Source organism: Uloborus diversus, chromosome 2 (genome assembly GCF_026930045.1).
Source record: "Uloborus diversus isolate 005 chromosome 2, Udiv.v.3.1, whole genome shotgun sequence".
Lineage (NCBI taxonomy): Eukaryota > Metazoa > Arthropoda > Arachnida > Araneae > Uloboridae > Uloborus > Uloborus diversus.
Genome location: NC_072732.1, coordinates 28,133,568 through 28,155,347, shown reverse-complemented (window position 1 = coordinate 28,155,347; position 21,780 = coordinate 28,133,568). Strand labels below are relative to the sequence as shown.

The 21,780-nt window shown below is 34.4% G+C and overlaps 1 protein-coding gene across 1 annotated transcript in view; it reads left to right on the top strand.

Annotated features, from left to right (window-relative positions):
* The window catches only part of LOC129217792 (calcium/calmodulin-dependent protein kinase type II alpha chain), a 384,326-nt gene that overhangs the window by 302,327 nt on the left and 60,219 nt on the right, over window positions 1-21,780 (top strand). Inside the window, exons 4-7 of the mRNA XM_054852134.1 lie at window positions 5,582-5,636; window positions 7,959-8,024; window positions 12,713-12,785; window positions 12,903-13,005. Of these exons, the coding sequence (XP_054708109.1) occupies window positions 5,582-5,636; window positions 7,959-8,024; window positions 12,713-12,785; window positions 12,903-13,005 (297 nt within the window). The remainder of the gene's footprint in view (window positions 1-5,581; window positions 5,637-7,958; window positions 8,025-12,712; window positions 12,786-12,902; window positions 13,006-21,780) is intronic.

Below are 21,780 nucleotides of genomic sequence, written 5' to 3'. Positions count from 1 at the left end.
ATAAGTTTCGTGGCGGTATCAATCGATCTATATCTATATCATTATTAATTTAAATAAAATATTTTCTAGATCTATCTCCAGTTCCGTCGTTTGGAATATTTTTAAAGGAGGGGGAGGGGAAACACAAACTGCTTGCACTTCATGCAAATTCTGTCGAAAAATAACAAAAAAACACTTCCACTTTTACTTGAAAGCATTGTTTTTTCAAAGTCATGGTGTGTTTGGGGGGGGGGGAGCATTGACACCCCGTTGAAGTTCCTTAAATAACGGGCATGTCTCTTTCTTGCCTCCATCTACTATATCGACCTCTGCATTTGTCTATCTATCTATCTATCTATCTATACCATCTATGCGTATCTACCTCTGACAGTAATTAACAATGTTTTCAAATCGCAGCGGCGCCCCCCCCCCCCAACCCCCTTTGTTGTTCTTTAAATAACGGGGTCTGTCTATCTCTCATTGTACATCGACCTGTAGATTTATCTTTCTCTAGATCCATGGAAATTTACCTCTGAGAATAATTAACAATCTTTTTTCAAAGAAAAAAAGTATTAATTCGAGAACAAAATTTAAAAAAAAAAAAACATTTTTTGTACCCTCAATGTATATTTATCTACCTATTCGATCCATCTAAACTTTCTCATCTATCTCTATTTATTTTGATGTAACCTCCAATCTTATTCCCTAACAAAAAGAAAATCATGCAAAAAAAAAAAAAAAAAAAAAAAAAAACGCGCTTACTTATTTATTAAAATGCACAAAAAATTTATGTCTTTGTGGTACCCGGAGTTTGCCAAAGTATAAAAATCATTATTTTTGTTGAAATTAAAAAAAAAAAAAAAGTGACTGGGACCAAAACGATCCGATGTGGTCCGTCTGATTAACCGAAATCGAATGTTTAGCAAAACATCTGGGGGGGGGGGGGGGAGAAGCAAATGAAATACCTGGAAAGAAAAAAAAAGCGAATGAATCCTTTGAAAGGAAGAAAAGAAAAAAGCAAGTTACGCACTTCAGGTTAGATCACGTGGTTGCGTTACGTCATATTCGCAGCGGACAGCAGATATTCGGTGTGAAGCGATAGCTCATATCTTCGTTCTGCCTTTAAAAAATTGTAAAAAAAAAACTTTTGAACATTTTTGAAAACTTTTTTTTTCTGTAGAGGGCGAAATGTTCTGGCTACTACATAGTAAAATGGTAGAAAAGTGGTTATTATATTTTTCACGGGATGCGTTTAGAAAAAATTAAACCCAGAAAAAAATGCAAAATAAAGGTTTTTTCAAAAATTCATAAAAAATACAAAAATTGCTCTATCTTCAAAATTTTTTTGTTCATCACATTTAAAATTAAATTTCAGACACTATAGTGCAAAAAATATTTGTCTGGCGCGATTGGTTCGGGGTCTGTGAGGTTAAAAGTACTAAAAAGTGCTAAAAATCACATAAAACATTAAATAACTTTTTTTCTAGTTAAAATATCAAAAATCGAAGCCCGAGGTGCACAACTTCAGCAAAAACTACACCTGTGTACCAAATTTCATCTTTCCAGGCCTTACCGTTTTCCCGGGATGCGCGCCACAAACGCACACACACACACACACACAAACATCTTATTTTATTATATGTATAGATGCAGTACAAAGTTTTCAACTACTTTTTATGTATATAAACATTTGTTTAACTAGCTATTTATCTCTACGTATTTATATACAAGCTCTATTTATATGCAAAAGTGCTCCAGTAGTCGGCCACAAGGACATAAAACTGCTCATAAATAGAACATATATATAACTCAAAATCGGATATGATGCATTCCCACATTCCTTTACTTGTCCCCAATTATCATCCAATAACAGTGAAGTTGTAATTACTTTTCATTAAGTAGTAATGAGTCATTTTGTTTTAAATGGTGTGCCCATCATCCTAGTTTGCGATTCTGCTTATTTTTTTCTTAAGAAGACGCATCATATTTAAATGTTAAGTACCCTTATTTTTTTCGTTCTGATGTAAATTTGCTTTTACTTATGTTTTAATGGATAGTATAATATTACGTTTCAATTAGAAATTCAACTCCTTCTTCAACTCAATTATTTTTAGAGGGGTGGCTGACCACTGGGTACTGAATTCTTATGCATTTCCAATAGTCGGCCATGGCATATTGACCACTGGTTCTATACTGTTTTGTTGATCTACCCAGTAGTCAACTGAGTACCTAATATAGATTTTCAAATGTTCATCAAATACTAATTAAAATAAAGTATTGCCACATTTCATTTTGAAGTTCAAGAACCCTGCTAGAAATAAAACCGAAATTGTTGCGATTAAAATCCGAAAACTACAATTTTCGAGTCGTTCTTCGAAAACCTACCCGCTTTGGGCCACCCTCCCCTACGTAACAATTTCTCATTTATGCAAATGGCTTCAGCAACATATAAATCGTGAACTAGTAGACAGATTTTTTTTGAACAAAATTTTTTGAAGGGAGCTCTTGACGAAGAAAATGTTACAGAAAAATTATTTAAATTTGACTATTTGAAGAGTATTTTTTGAGAATTAAAAATTTTTGTCATACATTTGTTTTACTTCCAGTTATTGTGCATGATAAAATTTCTTTACTTTGTGCATTCTGTAGTTCTTTCAAATAATGTTCAAAATGTAAGATCAAAAGAATCCTCATTTTATAGTATAATTTATACGTTACGTGTTTATACACTATTTGAAGACTCCGCCTAATTCCAACTAAACAGTTCTAGACATACTTTTTCATAAATTAAGTGCATTCAAGCTTCTGAAATCGAGTGGTAATGGGGAGAAATGAATAACTACTATACATTCCAAAAATGTATTCACTAGCAACAAAAACGAATAAAAATAAGAACACTCGATCCCCTTAAATACACTCCTGTTTGTGAAAATTGCAACCCCACGAAGGACTTACGCGAGTGACCTGAAAATTGCAGGAAATGTAAAGTAGGGCATGATATGCAAATGACTAGAATTGCAGACCGGTAGCGCATGCATATGCTGAGCAGCGCCCTCTGAACGGCGGATCGAACCGAATATAAATAGACGGCTGTTGCGAGGCGTGTATGATTATCGGTGGTTATGTGCTAGAATAAACGTTAACTGAATCTTTACTATGCCTCTTTGACGAAAGAAAGCGAAATTTGAGCAAATTTCGGAGTTTGAACGGGGCAGAATCGTCGGCCTTCGTGAAGCTGGATTGTCTTATCGTGCAGTAGTAAAATCTTCTGTGCGGACGTTTGTCACCATAAGGCTTTTGAACGGCTGGATCGATTTTGATCAAGTTTTTTGTGTGTAATTAAGTTGTGGCAAGCATGGTTTCGAAGCGCGATGGATCGAATCGGAAACGTTTTTGTTAATTAATTAATTAATTTAAACATTGGATGGTTATATCTCTCAAATGATTAATGTTTATTTTAACCTATTGTTGAGCGAGAACTGAAATAAATATTTAACCCGTTGCCAAAGAACAATAAGAAAGCCAGCTCTGCTTTTTGCAATAAAATTTCCTACCGTGATATGTGTCAATTGAGAATAGATAAAACGTAGAGAGAGAGAAAGAGTGAAGCCTTCATTTCTTAAAAGCAAAAATTTTAGATCTCGAGACGTATTTTAAAGTAAAGTACTGGAAGGTTCATGCAAAACGTGTGTTCTGTCGTCGTAGTTGTACCATGTGACCGGATCGGTGCTTTAGATTTTCCCAACTAAATGATCAGAAAGTACCGTACCTAGCAACATTTGTTTCTCGGCTCAAATCCATCTGAGTTTTGGCACCAATGTCAAGAATACTTTAAAGATTATCAAACTAATCCGTACATTACTAAAGGAAAAGATAATGGAATTTAAAGACGAAACAAATTTTATTTTCGTTCAGATAAATTACAGCAGGATAGTTCTGTACACAAAGGAAAAGTGCAGTGGAAGATCTCTTTGGTGGAAGAACAAATTAGGCAATATATGAAGTTTAAAAAGTTTTCGGGAACTACTTTGATATACCCCCCCAAATCGGAAATTTGGCGACTTTTTTTTCTCGCCAAGCAAAATACCTGTTTTGGCACGTTTTTTTTTTTCTTCTCCTTCAGATCCCTAGATTGCAGCCTTCAACAATCCAACCTCCGTCAAAAAATCAATTAACATCTGCATATTCTGAGCCAAATGATGCACCAAATAAACAATTAACAATACCTGGCCTTCCAACTGTCGGCCTACCCGACGAAAATAAAAAACAACTATCAATTTTCCGACTCAAAATTCCCTGAAACTTTTCAACAACACTATATACAGTAGGCATATTGAAAGCTAAAAGATAAAAATAATTAATAGAAAAAAAATTATAATTGGAAAATCCAGCAAGTCAGAAATCTGCTTGATCACTTCACAAAGAAATGGCGAATGAATGAAATGGCGCTAAAACATATATGAAATGCAAAAATTGTTGCCACAAAATTTAAAAAAAAAACTCAAAAAATGTTACAAAATACAAGAAAATACTAAATTTAAAAACCTAAAAGCTGAAAAAACCTAAATTGGCAACACAAAAATAAGAAACAGCAGCCCTAAAAAGTCCGTAGGGAGTGCCAGATTTGGCGCGTAATTTTTGGGGGGGTATATCAAAGTTATACCAGTTTTCGTTCAAAAGATCAGACCGCTAATCGGTCGGAGTTGGCTTCGCTCACTGATCGGCTGGATTACAGTAACGTGATGGCTTGGCGACTTTGGCTATAAGCAATAGAGTTGCGTGATTATTTGTTTACATTTAAAAGCTACTATTAATGTAATTTATTGTATTTTTTGTTTATTTGGAGAAATATTTCAAATTGCAAAGAATTGTTTTTCGTGTTTAAAGAGTTTTTAGTCATTTTAGTTGAAAAATGTGTTTATATCACATCGAGAGGGGGAGGGGGGAGATGAGTGATTTTCGCTAATTCAGAAAACTGTTTTTACCTTTATCATTTTTCTAAACGATATCCTTTCGATTGTTTTATTCTTATTCATATGGGGGATGTTTCAGCGGGATTTCCCGTTTGTTCTAGATGGGTAGTTAGTTTTTTACACTTAATATCTGAGGACGCTTTTTATCCTTTGAGTATGGCTAAAGGAACAAACCATCAAATGCGAGAGCAAAAATAGTTAACAGAACTACTGCTCAGTGGACATTAGATAAATCAAGTTATAATAAATATACGAATTCTGACACCATAGCAGCTTAAAACATTTTTTTAACTTCTTTTTTTCAACAGAACGGTTCAAACACTTCACGATTAATTGAATTTTTTTAACTTTTTAATTTGCGAAGTTTGAACAGAACAACGTCTGTCGGGTCCTCTTGTAAAAATTATAAAAGTGCGACACAATGTTTTCTCTTTATGAACGCTTTCCCTAGTGCTCCACATCGGATACCATTGCTTTCTTTGGTAGACTTTTCCCCTTCCCCTTCCCTTACCCGCTTCCCCCCGCGGCGACAAATGCGCGCGGCAAGTTTGCGGCTTTCTGCCTCTCCCCTTTCTTCTATCCTCCTTGGTTTTTCCTACATGATACTAATTATTAATTTTTTTCTACAGTGCGACTACACGACAGCATTCAAGAAGAAGGTTATCACTACTTAATATTCGATTTGTAAGTATACTTCTTAATGATATTGGTAATCATTTCACACACATAACGGGAGGGTTCCTAAACACTACATAGGATACTTATTTTTTCATAAAGGGGTGCAGAAACCCTGCTTTAAATTATTCTTAAAAGTCATTGAAGCATTTTTTTATAATAGAAATGTATGACTCTTAGCTGGAATTTTGACTACCTTACTACCGTGGGAAGATAAAGCGCAAATCTGCAGAAATGTGGTGTTGAGACATTTAAAGGAACCCGTTTTGGATTCCGTACTAACAATAGGGAAATGTTGGAATTCGACTTTCCGTGCTTTATCTCACTACTAAACGGCATGACCTTGAGAGTCACGGATTTGGACAAAATATTAGATACTAGCTGTACCCGACGCGCGTTGCTACGCCAACAAAAAAATACATCATTATACTGATTTTCATGACAATCGGTTGAACGGGGCAGAAGTTGCTACTCTGCAGTGCCACCTGGTGGCGAGTGGCTTCAATGAGGATATTATGCACCTTCTCCGTGGAAAAATACATATATATAGCAATTTTCATAATAATCGGTCCAGGTATCTAGTGAAGCCGTGACTATACTCAAATTTTGTACTCACGCAGTTTGCAAGATCGATCAATCGCTAAAAATATCAAATAGAAAAAGTTTTAAATCCCCCCCCCCCCCCCCGTTGCATGAAAAGCCATAAAACAATAAAGAAAGAATTTATTTGTTCAAACTCAAGAAAAATGGCAACAGCTAACTTCTTATCAATGAGATCTTTCACGCGAATTAATTTCTGCAGCCGATAATTTTATTCGTATTTATCCAATGTTTTGTGACTTAAATTGGAATAAAAAAGGAACTATCGATCGGATTTTTTTCGAACTGGTCTATAAACATTCCCAGTACCAAAAATAACAAACGGTGAAAGTTTCAGCCAAATCTGCCGGGTAGTTTTTGAACTCATGGATGACATACAGACAAACATTCATTTTTATATACATAGATAGGTCAATTCCCAATAGGCCCAGGTAAAGCGGTTTGACTGCATAGGTCCTAGTTCGGCTGCAACAGGGGTTCAAAGTTAATAATTTGGACACAGAAATGCAATGGAGTTTCCTTTAAAACTACTATTTTTATCCCCTGTCCTGCTATTGTACTGCAGTATGAGCCGTTTGTATGCTTACCTTTGAATTAATTACCTTGAACACTATTTTTTAATGAGAGGAGAAAAAACTCTGATTTATTGCACATGACACACAAAAAATAAAACAAAATACAAGATCGGTTCAACTTTTCAAATAACTAAGATAATGCCCATAAATAAATACGTGCTTTCTCTTATACTCAATTTACAAACAAAAGATGCCAAAGGTGTTGGGATATCGAGCATAGTGTCAAAGTCTGAAATTCCAATGGACATGCCATTGCATTTCTGGTGCCAAACTAGCAACTTTGGATTATCGTTGCAGCCAAACTAGGGACTATGCAGTAAAACTGCTTTACCTGGGCTCATATCTAGTGGGAATGAACCTATAGCTAGAATTTTGTCCAAATCTGTGACCCTCAAGGTCGTGCCGTTTGGTCGTCAGCTGAAACCAAATAAGCAAGCTTGTACAATAAAACTAAAGCAAGACAAAGGACGAAAATGCAAAAAAAAATAAATAAATAAAAAAAAAATAAATAAATAAAGAATTAAAATTAAAAAAATTTTGCAGTTAATGCGCTTTAACTTCCCACGGCAGCTTATGCCCTTACGTGCCGATATATTACATTTTTTTTTTACATTTTATTACCATCATCAAAATACTTTATATACATAAGCAAAAAAAATCCGTACTGCGGATTGCGGTGATTTTAATTCCAAGAGAAGGAATTGTATTTAAATATTTTTTTTTTTTTCCTATGCCTCAACTTTTATGAAAAGTTAATTGTAATATGTTTTAAATCAATCAATAATGACTTGCACCACTCTCATTCTAAAATTTACATTGGGTTACTGAAAGAAAGTCGAATACATGCTAGAATTGTTATGGAGTGAGCAAGGCTCACATTAGCACAAAATTATGGCTGATGGACCAACCAGCGGCCTTGAAACTGAATTATCTTACCTGAACAACAGTTTCGGTTAGTGGACAATTTTCGTGTGCTTCTAATGGGCTACATATTTTAGTACTTTTTGCTTATTTGGTGCACTTAATAGAAAACCACAAGGAAGAACTCACAAATCCACGTTTAACTCAATTTGTAAAAATTCTTTCTAACCAGTCCAAATGATTAATTATGTCATTTCTCTCATTTATTGTTTTCATGACACTACCTTAATTTTAGAGTTACTGGCGGTGAACTTTTCGAAGATATCGTTGCTAGGGAATATTACAGTGAAGCCGACGCTAGGTGAGTTTCACTCTCCTTTTCATTTTGTTGTTATTATATGTTTACTTAAAACTTTGACTACATATTCGGATTTTCGAGATTGGATTTTTAAAATGACCGTAATACCTAGGAGCAAAAAATTTGTTTTTAATGCTTTGGTTATGTAGTCTGACAGCGAATGAACACTAAAGCACGATTTCATTTTCAGAAACTCACAAAGTCGTTTAACAACTGCCTTTGCCTTGACATTGAAAGCATTTTGATTGATATTTGTAACTATGTTTTAAAAAACTCGGCTTAATCCATAGAGTAAAGATATTTACATACAGAGGTGTAATACAGAGGTCTATGGTAAGAAGGAAATGAAATTGAAGCCGGAATTATGGATACACATCGGTGCAATGATAGACATGTTATGATAACATGGTCGCTTCGCGAAAATAGTGGGGTATCTCTATGTAATTTGTTTACTCTATGGCTTAAACCCTTTTTGCTTGGGTGGTTTTTAGGGTTTTGAATGAAAACTGGTGCAGCAACCCTGTAAATAATGAACACTTCTAACCGATCGACAAACTTTTCTATAGTTGGGGCAAACCTAAACCGGTAGCGTCGTAATGCTGTGATTAAGATCTGCGTAGCCTTCACAATGCTGCCAGGTAAGGTTTGCCCCAACTAAGGCCCCTATATATACGAGCCGGCGCATCAGCTTAAGATCAGCCATTTTGGATCGGAGCGCGTATTTGAGTGGTTGTCTTTTCTGGCGAGTTATCACATTTACTATTGTTCACTGCGAGCGATTATTAGCTGCACGTGAATTGTTTATTAAATAAATTATAACTTACGGCAAATTTGGCGAAACACAAGACTTTGTGCGGTAACCCTAGCAACAATGAAAAATCCGATCCAAAATAGCTAAACTTAAGCTAATGCGTCGGCCTATCTATATAGCGGCTCTAGCCCCAACTGTAGTCTCTTCTGTTTCGGAACGCCATTAAAGGAAGTTTCTGATGCCACATCATCTAACCAGGGAACCACACAAATAGTGTAATTATGAAAAAAGTTTAAAGAGCATGTTAAGAAGAGCATATTGATTTCAAATTATGTTTTTCGTAATTCCGATTAGAATAGGAACTATTTGTAGAGAAAAAAAATATGATTTGAATTTAAAATGTCAAAATTCAAAACAATGCCTGATACTGGATACTTAAGGGTGGTTGCCAGAAGTCGTGTGCTGGATTTTTTTTTTTTTTTTGGAAAAAATTGCAAATTGTTCATTTACTGGTTAGACTACCCTATATACATAGAAAAGGGGATAGCCGAAGTTTTAGAGCACAAAATCACAAATTACTGCAGGCACTATGAATAATATAATTTATTTTGTGCTATAAAACGTCGGTTATTCCCTTTTACTTCTCTGCACAAAGGTGTTTATTTATTTGTAACCCTATATTCCAAATGCCACGTGTCGTTCAGATGGTATCGTGGGGTTCTCGGCCAATAGAGATAACGTGTCGGTCTGCCTCCCCACTACCATCCTCACCCCTCCGTTGGGGTAGAACGTTCCAAGAACTTTTCACATTTGTGTTTAAAAAGACAGAAAATTTGGAGAAACAGTTTTAAATACCCTACTTATGTCACACAATTTCAAATTTCAATGAGTTTTCAAACATAACTGTGATCGTACTGCAGATCTATGCAAATCGACTTCTTTGTCTTTTTTTTTTCCCCGTGTCATTTATTTGTTACCACAACGACAAGTTCATGTCTTGTTCAGTACAAAATTAAATAAATGCTTAGAAACATTTCTTTTCACTCTGTTGCACTATTAAAATCTGCATCCTGAATCGCCAATGCGGCCATTTTTTTCGGAAGTATTTCATGAATAGCCGTCTGCAATTCTTTCTGACTCAGTTTCTTCTTCCTCTTGAATTCAATCAAACTTCTGGCTGCGCCCATTAAACAAATGACCACCATCCTCAGGATCAATTTAACTTCTTTTCGAATCTCCCAAGTCGACTTTCCTTTCGCTGTCTCTTTCTTCAACAAGTTTTGGATGAACGTTGTTCCAACATCGTTCTTTCCATGACTGTTAGGCACAAACCGCAACTGCAGACGATCAGGATCCACAATGACGTTGTAAGTTACTCTCTGTAATCGCTTTTTTCCGTCTGCATTTTTTCTGCACTGAAGCGATTCCGATTTTATGCTGCACTCATCGTCTGCCTCTGAAACAATTTGAAGAAAGGTTATCAATGAGTTATATCATTTGATATATGTAAACAAATATGACGTTACTTTTTTTAATAGGGCTAATTATATAATCCCGAACTGATTGATCCAAATGTCATAAAAGTGTGAAATATTAGTCTCGGCGACTTTCTACCTAGCAAAAGCAGAAAAACATCTCTACTTTTCGGTTAAATGTACGTCACTTGGCTCATTTTTGAGCAATCACGATTGATAATTATTTTTACTTGACCGTCCTTGACGTTCCGGTTCCTTTTTCAACCTCCCCGTCCTCTGCATGCGCGGATCCTCCGGTCCTGAGCACTGTCCTCCGGAATCCGCTTCTCCTGATCGGTGGTGTCCATGTCCTACACCCCCACACGCTCATACACATATACAGTCACACACACGCGCGCGCCTTTACACACATACGCGCGCCTTTACACACATACGCGCCAAAGTGCATTCACACAGGTCTACGCAAACACACACGTAATCGACCAAGAGGAGGGGCAGGCTTGGGGGGACAAGAGCTGTTTCTAGAAACAATAACTCCAATGAGTAGGGTCCTGTCGCAGCTTGTGATTGCGAAAAACATAATTTGAATCAAATTTTCAGAATTTCTTTCTTTTTTTTTTCGATTTTAGTTTAAAAAATCTGCAAACTAAAAATTTCGTAGTTGGCGACATTCAACAACGTTAATTTCAACTATTTAATTTCTTCTTTAATAAGAGGTTTGCCATATACTTGTAGATATCGCCATTCGCTTTAAGCAATTTTTCTATTGTCGGCTAGGTAGGAAACAATTCGCCTAAACCAAATGACGTATACCTTAAATGGATAAGTGCCAAAATATCTTTCAAGTTACCGCCATCTTTTCTACTCAGGCTTTAACTTTACGGTACCTTTCCGTCGTAAGTACGTCGTTTGGTGACGATGTAAACGTAATTTTTCAATTTTGCCAGAGTAGTGAGTAAACAAGTCGCCATGTCTGCTTCTTTTTTTTTAATTTCACCTTTCAATAAAACTTTTTAAATTTTAATTTATGACTTGATGTATCATATTTTTGTTTGGCTGATTATTTTTCATGTTGATAGAGCATTTAAAGTTGATTTCGCGAATAATTTAAATATATTTTTTAAATTATTTGGTGGATTAGTTTATTTTTAATTGGCTTAGTTAAATTATTTTGCGGAGTAATTTTTATTTTAATGGAATTTTTAGTCTTGTTTCAAGGCTTGTTTTGTTTAAAAGTTATGTGAAAAGATAATTTTCATAAAGTACGGTATCTCTAAATAAGTAGCTTCTATGTAACTTTCACTGAACATGGCGACAAAAAATAAAATAAAAATAATCACCAAGATGTAAAATGCGATATGACGTACCTATGGTGGAAAAGTACCGGCTTTGTGATTAGTTCATTAAAAATTCAAAACAACGTATGGTATTGGCTAACAAGTAGTATCTGTATACTTTTGACTAGTTATGGTGGCAATGAATAAAACGAAAAATAATCACCAAGATTTTAAAATGCGTCAAGCGACGTACCTATAACGGAAAAGTACCCGAAAGAATTTACTACAAAAATTTTCGCAGTTTAAAAACTTACCGTAATCCTTCAAAACACTACTTTTGTCATAAAAATCTTTGCTCGAAACTTTGAACGCAATCTCCAAAAGTTCTGGTGAATCCTTTTTTTGTCCAAGTTTTTGAAAGCGATAGAATGGATCTGGTTCTAAACTTGCTTCTTCTAACCAAGTTATTACCAACCCGAACCACCGCATTAATGTCATTTCTTGGTTTGTCATTTATTATCACCTAAAAGAAACAAATATTATAATGATAGAACTCAAAATGCCACTGCCATCTATCATGGCTTCACTTAATCTCGCTACATTTGTTCCTTGCCGTAACAGATGAATTGAAAGCCATGTACAATGAAGAAGGTGTCCAGGTTCTTATGCGAGACAAGAACAACATTAATTTCAAATTGTTTTCCGCGTTATAACGCAATTGGGTTGTTTCTCATTTTTCAAAGAATTTTTTTTTTTTTTTTTTTCTGAAAGAGCATGGTCGAAAACATGGGGTGAATCTTTTTTCTCATAAATTTGGTCTCATTCTAAACTTTCAAAAGTAACAAACTGCTTTCCACTGCACCATCCTACAGTAGCGCTATTTCTCTGAACTAGTATTTCGTCTACATTGTATCGGTTAGTTTCAAAACAGTTTGTTCGTTTATTTTTTATTGTTGAATTTATAGACCTTCAAGATACATACAGAGCTAGATCACCGTATGTGATGATTTTTCGCATAGCGATTAGTACCTCAAGTCCTACTCACATCAACATGACTTTTATTTACCGCCAACGATTCCATCTCTCGAAAGTCTACTTCTTTAGTCGTTAAATTTGAAAAATGCAATTTCACATTTTTACCAGTATTATTCTAAATTGCATTTCTTAGATATTGTGTTCTCTTTTTAGCCATTGTATACAACAAATTTTAGAAAGTGTTAGCCATTGCCACCAAAACAGCGTTGTGCATCGAGACTTAAAGGTTAAGTTTCTCAAAAGGTTTTTGCATTATTTTTCTTTCTTTCTTGTTTCAAAAAAAGAAAAAATTTGATAAACTTAGTATTTAAAAATGTATTTTTTTTTATTTTTAATTTAACAGCCAGAAAATTTACTATTAGCCAGTAAAGCCAAAGGTGCTGCTGTAAAACTAGCGGATTTCGGTTTAGCAATAGAGGTACAAGGAGAACAACAAGCTTGGTATGGTATGTTCTTTAACATTTTCCCTTTTCTCCCCCCTTTCTTTCAATTTCTGTGCAATTAATCAAAATATTGGACATCTCAAATCGCACACTCCAGTTTTTCGAGGGAAAAAAAAAAAAACGAAGTCACAGACTTGAAGGAGTAAAAAAAAGGGGGGGGGGAGGAAGCGAAGGTGCATACGTTTGGGGCCACAAATAAAATAAAATAAAAAAATTTTGAGGGCTAAAAAAAAAAGAAAGAAAGAAAGGTGCACAGGTTTAAAGCACAAAAAACCTGAAAACGCTCAGGATGGAGGACCATTTTGAGTTTTAAAGCAACTGTAATTAACTGTTGTGGCGAATTGTTTTAAATTCCAAAGAAACTTAAATAGATTTTTTTTTGAAAAGGCATTTATGTACACATTTTATTAAGAGTAAAATGACCATTTCACATCAAGGGGGAAGGGGTTGGCATGGATTTTTTGATTCAACGGACTGCCTTTAAATTCTTAACACGGGCATCGCTGTGCAGGAACTGCTAGTTCACGATAAAACAAGAGCATCCTTTTAATTCGCAACTCCAGAGCTCCAATACGCTATATGTTGCGATGATTAATAATGCTACCGAAAAGTGTAAAACATTCCATTCCACGTGTTTTCTTTGGGGTAAATTACAGGCTTCAGATAGTTTATGGTATAATGTAATTACACAAGAATAAAAAAGAAAGCTTCCCACAAACACGATGAAAAATGACTGTCATTCACTAAGCGTCAAAGCAAGATATAAGTTACGGCATTTGTTTGTTTTACCTTTTTCATCCGCCATTAGACATTGGCTTCAGTGCCCCCTATTGTTTGTTGGAGTTGCGAATAACGGGGAAAAGAAGGTTGAACTACCGAGATCGAGTTCGGCCTTGAAAAAAGTGAAAAGTTTAACGGCGCTGCAAGGCAATCGTAACCATGGCAACACGCGTAGCCTACGAGGAGAAACGCAACCTATCATGTCTCCGTTAATATTTATTCTATGGAGTATTTGAGTTGGGCTTAGGACTACAAACTAAGCCGAGTTCTTTTGAAATAGGCTGGAAATATTATTACAAATAATATCTGGAAAACCATTTAACAATTTTAGACTTTAGCTTCATTGTTGTTGGAGTTGTTTGCAAACTAAATGCATTACCAAATGTTTCTACCAAATCCTTTGCAGATTATTTTAGTAGTAGTTATTGTTTATTGTATTCATTTTAATAATTATTTTTCTTATTGTATTATTTTTTTATTCTGAGTTGTAAAAAAAGCAAAAATAGATCAAGTTTATCCTGTATAGATTTGTTGTGAACTAGATGAGTAAAATGTAGGATAAGTTAAAATCTTACAAAACAGTGTTATGTTTATGTTTGTGCAAATAGCAATAAGAGTTGCAGACACTTGTTTCCTGATTGCAAAAATGGCTGCTTAGGACTAGTGCACTTTTAGATGGCAAAGGTGTTGCCAGTAGATGGCTCCTGTTTACTTCCCTGGCACTGATGGGTTTAGTTTGTGAGAGGCTTTGAAGGAAATACAATTCATTGTTTTACCTACTTTGTTTATTTTATATCTTCGCCTCAGAGCAAAAGTAGGATATCTTAGAGTTATTCCTGGGATTATATGTCTTAGTTTTGCTCTGAGGGGACGATATGTAGTCAGTAATATAGTATTGTCCTTTAGGTTCTACAGGTTGTCCAGGCCCCTTTTTTAAAAAAATGCTTATGCTCAGGGCTTATACCATGGGTGCAAGACTTTCCGTCTCTGGACGAATTTGCGTTTTGACGAAGTTTCCGGGACGGGACGGAAAGAAATTCGATGAATTTTCTTCAGTTTTTACTAAAAGAAGAAAAATTGTGTGTTCGAAAATATGCTTTAATCATTGTACAATTTCATAACCAGGAATTTACATCAACATTCTCTTCATTTTATGGGCTTGTTTTGTTTGCCACATGCTTTAAACTCTTGCCCTTTAACTTTTTTTAAGTAGCTCTTTGTTACTGCCAATTCACTGCATTGGAGACTGGAGTTGCTCACTATTTTCGCAGTTTTTTTGATTAATCTCCTCCATTCATGGTTTTCTCCATTGAAAAGATAATTAGTCTTTTCGATCATTCTTTCGCATTTTCTTAATCGTTTGCGATTTTTTTCCTTCTGAACTTTACAGCATAAACGAAAAAGTCATGTGCGCTCTTAAATGTCTTTAAGTTGAATCTTAGTCACTGTTTGAGTCTTGAGAGTGATTGCTGACGGGATGGACTGTTTACGCTAACATTATGCCTATGCTTGTCTAGAGCAAAGTGCGTCCATAATACCGGAAAAAACGGGTACTATCAGAGATATAGAAGATTCAATAAAAATCAGAATTCTAGAAAGGATCGGGAAAACCTCAAGCTGGTTTGAAACACTGATGGGCAACTGTTCTTGCACTTTTGACATGCTACTGTAAATATCTACCAAAACTTAATGAAACTTTGAAAACATCTTTCAATCTAATTAATGCTAGATTAGAAACAGGGGGGAAGGGCATAAAGGAAACAAGAAAACAATCTCGTGAAATCCCGAAATCTATGCTAATCTGAAAGATGTTTGTAACTGAAGTCTTAAAACATTTAGGTTGTCTTTGGTAATGTGTGTGGGAAGTTTTCGATAAAGGTGCGTCTTGGCGACTTTTTCAAAGTTCGCCAAATTTTTTGGCGCCAAAGTCTAGGCGCTATTTTTCCCGCTCTGCCAATGAAAAAAAAAGGGTCGAGAAACGTATGTTTTTTTTACTAACCTACTGGAAAATGAATGAAATGGAGTTTTTGCATCAGAAATACAAGAAATTGGAGCATCAAAATGTAAACAAAAGGTTCAAAAACAACTAAATCTCGAGAAAAATACTAAAAAAGTCAACTGCTTAAAAACACTAAATATGAACTAATCTAATCAAATAAACACTGAAAATTACATTGAAATGCAAAGAAAACTAGGCAAAAAAAATTCTTTAAAAAAACTGTAAAAAGCATTAAAACAAATAATTAACCTATTAAAAAAGAAATTAATTTGAATAATTTAATGCACAAAAACACTAATTATAAACTAATCTAAATAAATAAACCCTAAATAATACAATAAAATGCTGCCAAAACTAGATAGATATATTTTTAGTAAGGCAGTGGTTGCAGACCCGACCGCCGGAAATGTAATGAAGCACCGACCAACTTCTGTGCATGAGCAGAGTAGAAATTACTGCCTGGGGTCGGGACAGTTTTATGAACCCAACCAAAGGGGCGGGATCTAATTTCCACAGCCGACCAATGATATTCTATGCGGTCGGACGAATTATGTATGGCCGACCACACAAATTAAGATACTTTCCCAATGACCATAAAAACATTATAACAAACATCAAATCAAAAATTAATTTGGGAAATATCCTCTAAAACACTATTATTTAACTAATCTAAATAAATAAACTCTTAAAAATTCAATTAAAAAATAAACCCTACAAAACACGAGAAATTCATTCATTTTCCACGGAAGTAGGATAGAAAAAAAAATATTTTCACCCTTTTTTTTTCATTTGCAGAGCGAAAAAAATAGCGTCTGGAAATGGGGGCCAAAAAATTTAGCAACAGTTGAAGGAAAACACATAAAATCACAAAAATAAAACGGCATGATTGCAAACAGGTTTAGCCTGATTAGAACAAAATCTAAATACATCTGGACTGAAAAAAATAAACAAGCGATTGGAAAGGATAAATTTAGGATTGAAATAAATATTAGACTCCAAAAAATTAATTATTTTTGTAAAATTAAGCACTACAAAAGAGGGGGTGGTTATGTAACAATGAAATCACTGCATCCCATGCCGTTTTATAAAAACTATTTTACAAATTTAACTTAAAAAAAAGTAAAAAGTTGTACTCACTGCTTGCAGGTTTTCAATAAGATCCTCTTAGTTTTTTGAAAAAAGAAAAACGCCCAATTTAAATTAATTTTTAAAAAAATTGGCCATGAGGTGAATTTAATTTACCACTGCACTCCCATCCGAAATGCGAAAAGCGGGGGGTGGGGGGAAAGGCAGGGGGCGCTCCGCTCCGTAGAGTGGGTAGTAAAAGGGTTGCCGCAGTATCCCCGTAGTGGCGCCGGTTTGCTGTGAGAGCAGTTTATCGCCAGGAAAGGGGAAAATAGTAGGGTTGCCGTAGTATTGCGACAGTGGCACTTGGTTGCCATAAGAGAGAGATTTATCGTCAAAATTTGGCGACATTTGGAAAAGCACCTTTATCGAATAATCCCCTTTTTATTGAACGTAGGAAGTGGGGTTTGGGTGTTCCCTCTCAACTCCTTCCCCCCCCCCCCCCAAAAAAAAAAACACATTTCAAAGTTGCCATATTCTGAACTCTGTTTTAGGCAATCTTTGGGGGACCTAAGAAGAGGGAATTCAAAGACTTTCTCTCTGTAATTTTTAAAAATTAAAATTCTTAAAATTTTAAGGCTGTCTTTGGTGATGAAAAGGGGTAGGTATGGTTTCAGTTCAGTTCCTTTAAAAATTTATGAAACTGGAATCGCAAAACCGCAAATTTAAATCAAATGTAATGAACTAATGGGAAGGAGTTCAGGGAGGGGGGGGGGGTGCTCTTTCCTGAGAATATCTCCATGTTGAAGTATGAGATACTATTTTGAATATCTTTGGGTGAGTTAAGAGTTAGGGAATTCGGGGGTCTCTCTCTCGAAACAGTTTGGAAACTGCAGTGTTAAAACTGTTGGTTGTTTTTGCCGATTTGGGGAGGGGAGGCGAGTTGCTCTTTCAGTAAAAAAATTAATCTTAAACACAATCTTTCACTGTCTGTGGTGAAAAAAAGAGCAGGGGGAGGGATTCCGCTGCTCTTCCCAAAAAACTTGCATTTCTGAAGTTTTTAGAACTCTGTTTTTGGTTATCTTTTGATGATTTAAGGGAGGCAAGAGTCGGAAACTTCTTCCAAAAAGTTTCTGAAATTGAAGTCTTAAAACTTTTAGACTGTCATTAGTCATGTATGTAGGCAAAGGGTGTACTGTTCCTAGAAAAAAATTAGAAACTAGAACCTTAAAAACGCAAATTTAGGACATTTGTGGTGAATTTAAGGGAAGGGGTTCAGGAGTTCTCTTCCGAGCCAAAAATGAAGTATTTAAAACGCTAATTTAAGCTATATTTGAGTGCCTTAAGAGGAATGTGACCCCCTGGGTGAATATTTAGTTCCTCTATTGTTTTGTTTTTTTATAAATTAGTGAATATTGGAAAGTGTACCGTGTTAATAATGTATCTACTTTATTGTGGTTTGTTTTATTACTAATTTTTTCACTTGCTATCTTATAAAAGAGTTGTTTTTCAAACCCGATCGCTTTTACTCCTAAGATCATCCAACATCATCTAAAATTGCATTTTTAACACTCTTTTATTAGCTTCACCTCTATGTATGTGTATATGTATGTATGTAGGTATCTTGTAACGGAATCTTGCAGCTCAAATTTCGCCCACTTCCTGCGATCGGATTCTTTTGAAATTTGGCATGCGACCTCAGACCCAATGACAATGCAATATTCTATGATCAAATTAATTAACTCTTAATTGTTAGTTTCCTTCAATTTTAATCAATATTTTGGCATATATCCAACAATGTAAAAAAGGAAAAATTTAAAAAGATACATTAAAAAATGCTCGCAAAAATTATTTAAAACTATCTACAAAAACCTTTAATTTTTCTGCATCAGACAAAACTTGTTCCAATGTTCCAAGGTAATTAGAACATGAAATATAATTGTTTTTAACTAATTTCATGCCAAAATTTAGGTGAGCCTTCAATTGGAAATTCATTGCTGATCAGACCATTGTTGAACAAAACTTTTATTCAAATGCATCTCAAATTTTCAAAGTAATATAAATATGATTTCCGCAAACATGCATCGATGACTCACAGTAGCTTCCCATCGGGGTGCCCTTGTCTTAACTTTAAGATATTACCTCACACTCGTTTTATAAATAATTTCATCGCCTGATAATTCTCCAAAATAAGACTAAAAAACAAAAAATAAAATAATAGTTTAAAAAACTAAAAAAACACGCTTTCGTAGCAAAATGAACTAAAAAGTGAAAACTAATCTTTGGATGATAGTAATTGACCAATCACTTAATTTAATGTAATACAAAAAAGCGTTGGGGGCTTCTTATCAGTTGTCTTGAATTTCTTTCATTTGTTGTCCAAGCAAAAATGTAAATAGACAGCACACCACGCTTTTTTTGTATTACATTAAAATTAAGTGATTGGTCAACTACTATCATGTTACTAAAGATTAGTTTTCACTTTTTAGTTCATTTTGCTACGAAAGCGTGTTTTTTTAGTTTTTTAAACTATTATTTTTTAACTTCAGTTTTGGAATTTCTGCGGAAGCAGCGTTCCTGAACTCTATCCTTTCGATAATGCATTCAAAAAAGTATAAACATCATGAGAGATGGTGTTTTTTTTTAAAGCTTCAATTTCAAAAAAAATTCCTGGAGAGCCCCCCCCCCCCCCCCTTTCTAATATTTTTATAGATTGCGTAATATTGCGATTTTGGAATTCACAGTTTGAAAAAAATGCTGTGTGAGAGTTTTCTGAACTTCATCTTTTCCCCGAATGTTACCAAAATTGCTTACCATTGCATTTTAAGGATTTTAACTTTCGAAACTTTTCCGGGGAAGAGCCCACATAACCCCTCTCTCTATTATTGGCGATTGTCTACATTTACGTTTTAGGAACTACGATATGAAAAAGTGCTGAAGAGACGCACACACAGACACATACAAAAAAAAAATTACATACTACATTTAAAACTAGGTTCATATTGACGCAAATGTCAAAAGCTTTAAATTCCAATAAAGCACAAATTCCAAAACTGGCATAGTAAAAATAGACAATATTTATGTGTGTAGAATTTTCGTTGAACACACACGCAAAGGGGGGGGGGGGAGACTCAAAATATTTTCCGTCTTGAACACATCACCAAACTTGTACCTATGGCTTATACTTCTGCTTCACAAAACTGAGGTTAGCACTAAAATTTGAGAGTCAGAAGTAATGAGTATTTTTACCAGCGTGTATTAAAGTGATGTTGAGTAGTGACAACTATATTAAATAGGGTTTATTAATCAATGTTACTAATTAAACATTTTATTAATATTATGTAAAATCATTAAATATTGCTGTCTTATCAATCAAAAGAAATACCATTTGCATAATTAGCAATTTTACAAAGTTAAACTAGCTTAAAGATTTTCATGTGACGCTTTTCATAAATAAAGATTAGTAACAAGTGGAATTATTAATAAATATTGTCGACACTGCTTAAAGAAACACTGCTGTTTCTATCATATATTATATGTTTAAGCGAGGTATTTGATTACGGAGGGAAATATCTCTTACCTTACCAAACTGATACTTTTCAAAAAACATTTAAGTCGGTTGCCATTTAAAGAAAACAAAATATTATTATCAATGGCTACAAAAACTTTTTTAAAGTATGTAACTTAGAACTTAAATCATATACTTTTTGACTCCTCTTTTCCTACTTCGCTTCCTTGAAAACTAAATATTGCAGAGTATTGCATACTCAAAAACATTTTAATCCCCACTTAGATTTTCAAAGTGCCTATTTCTTCTGGCCAAAGTACAAAATTTTGACTGTTGTATTTTCTGGGAGAAATATCACCTTCACATTTGGAAGTTGAAAGCCTTATGGGACATCTTAATTTTCTTTCAACATAGTCCATAAACAAAATCTTTTTGTTTTGTCTTCTTACGTTGCTGAATTTTTTAAATGTATTCCGAATTCTTTGCAATATTTTCAAAAGCAGACCAGTCTTATTGGATAATCCGAGGAAATTATTGGATTAAGCAGAAATCTTTAACGATCAGTCTGTAGGGAAATATTTGGTTCCAGAAGGCTTGATTCGAAAAACGAGGTATTTATTTCTCTGTTACCCGATTAAGTGGGGCTCACAGTTTTTCCTTTTTCTTAAAAATGCCTATTTTAAGGAGTTATACTCCAGGGCCCTCAACAATGTATTGGGTCCAAATCTGAGGTCCCCTGATATCCAAATCTCACTGCTTGTAGGTGTTAGGGTTTTTTTCTTCTTTTTGTAGAGAGTTACATCCATTCATATTACGTGATAAATGTATATTGTTCCTTTGTGTGTTATTTTACCGTATAAAAATTAAAAATTGCTATATTACATTTAACATTGAATCATCAATTTTACCATTAATGTGAAAACATGGTAAATATGTGTTAACAGAGAAAAGCTTAAATTTACTCATAAGAGCAAATAGCTGTTAAAACTATGAAATACAAATTGATTACTATGACAAGCTAACAATCTAGATAATATCTTCTTCAAATAATTTTACTAATTGAAACTAACATTACCTTTCATGGTGGGCAGGGTTCGAAAATATGATATTTTCGAAAATATCAAAACTATCGGATATTTTGATATATATCGGATATTTTGATATATATCGGATATTTTGATATATATATCCAATATTTTCAATTAGCAGAAACTAAAGTCTTCTAACTAATAAATGCATCCTAAAATCATTCTTTATTTTGTTACTACAATGTGTTAAATCTAAGGTTTCATTCATTATTGATATCTAATATTTCATTTTACATTTCTATCGATTTTAATGGAGTTAATTTAGCATTAGCTATTTTACTCATTTTTCTTCTGTTAGCTACTTTTACAGTTATGACTCAGAAATAAATAATATACAT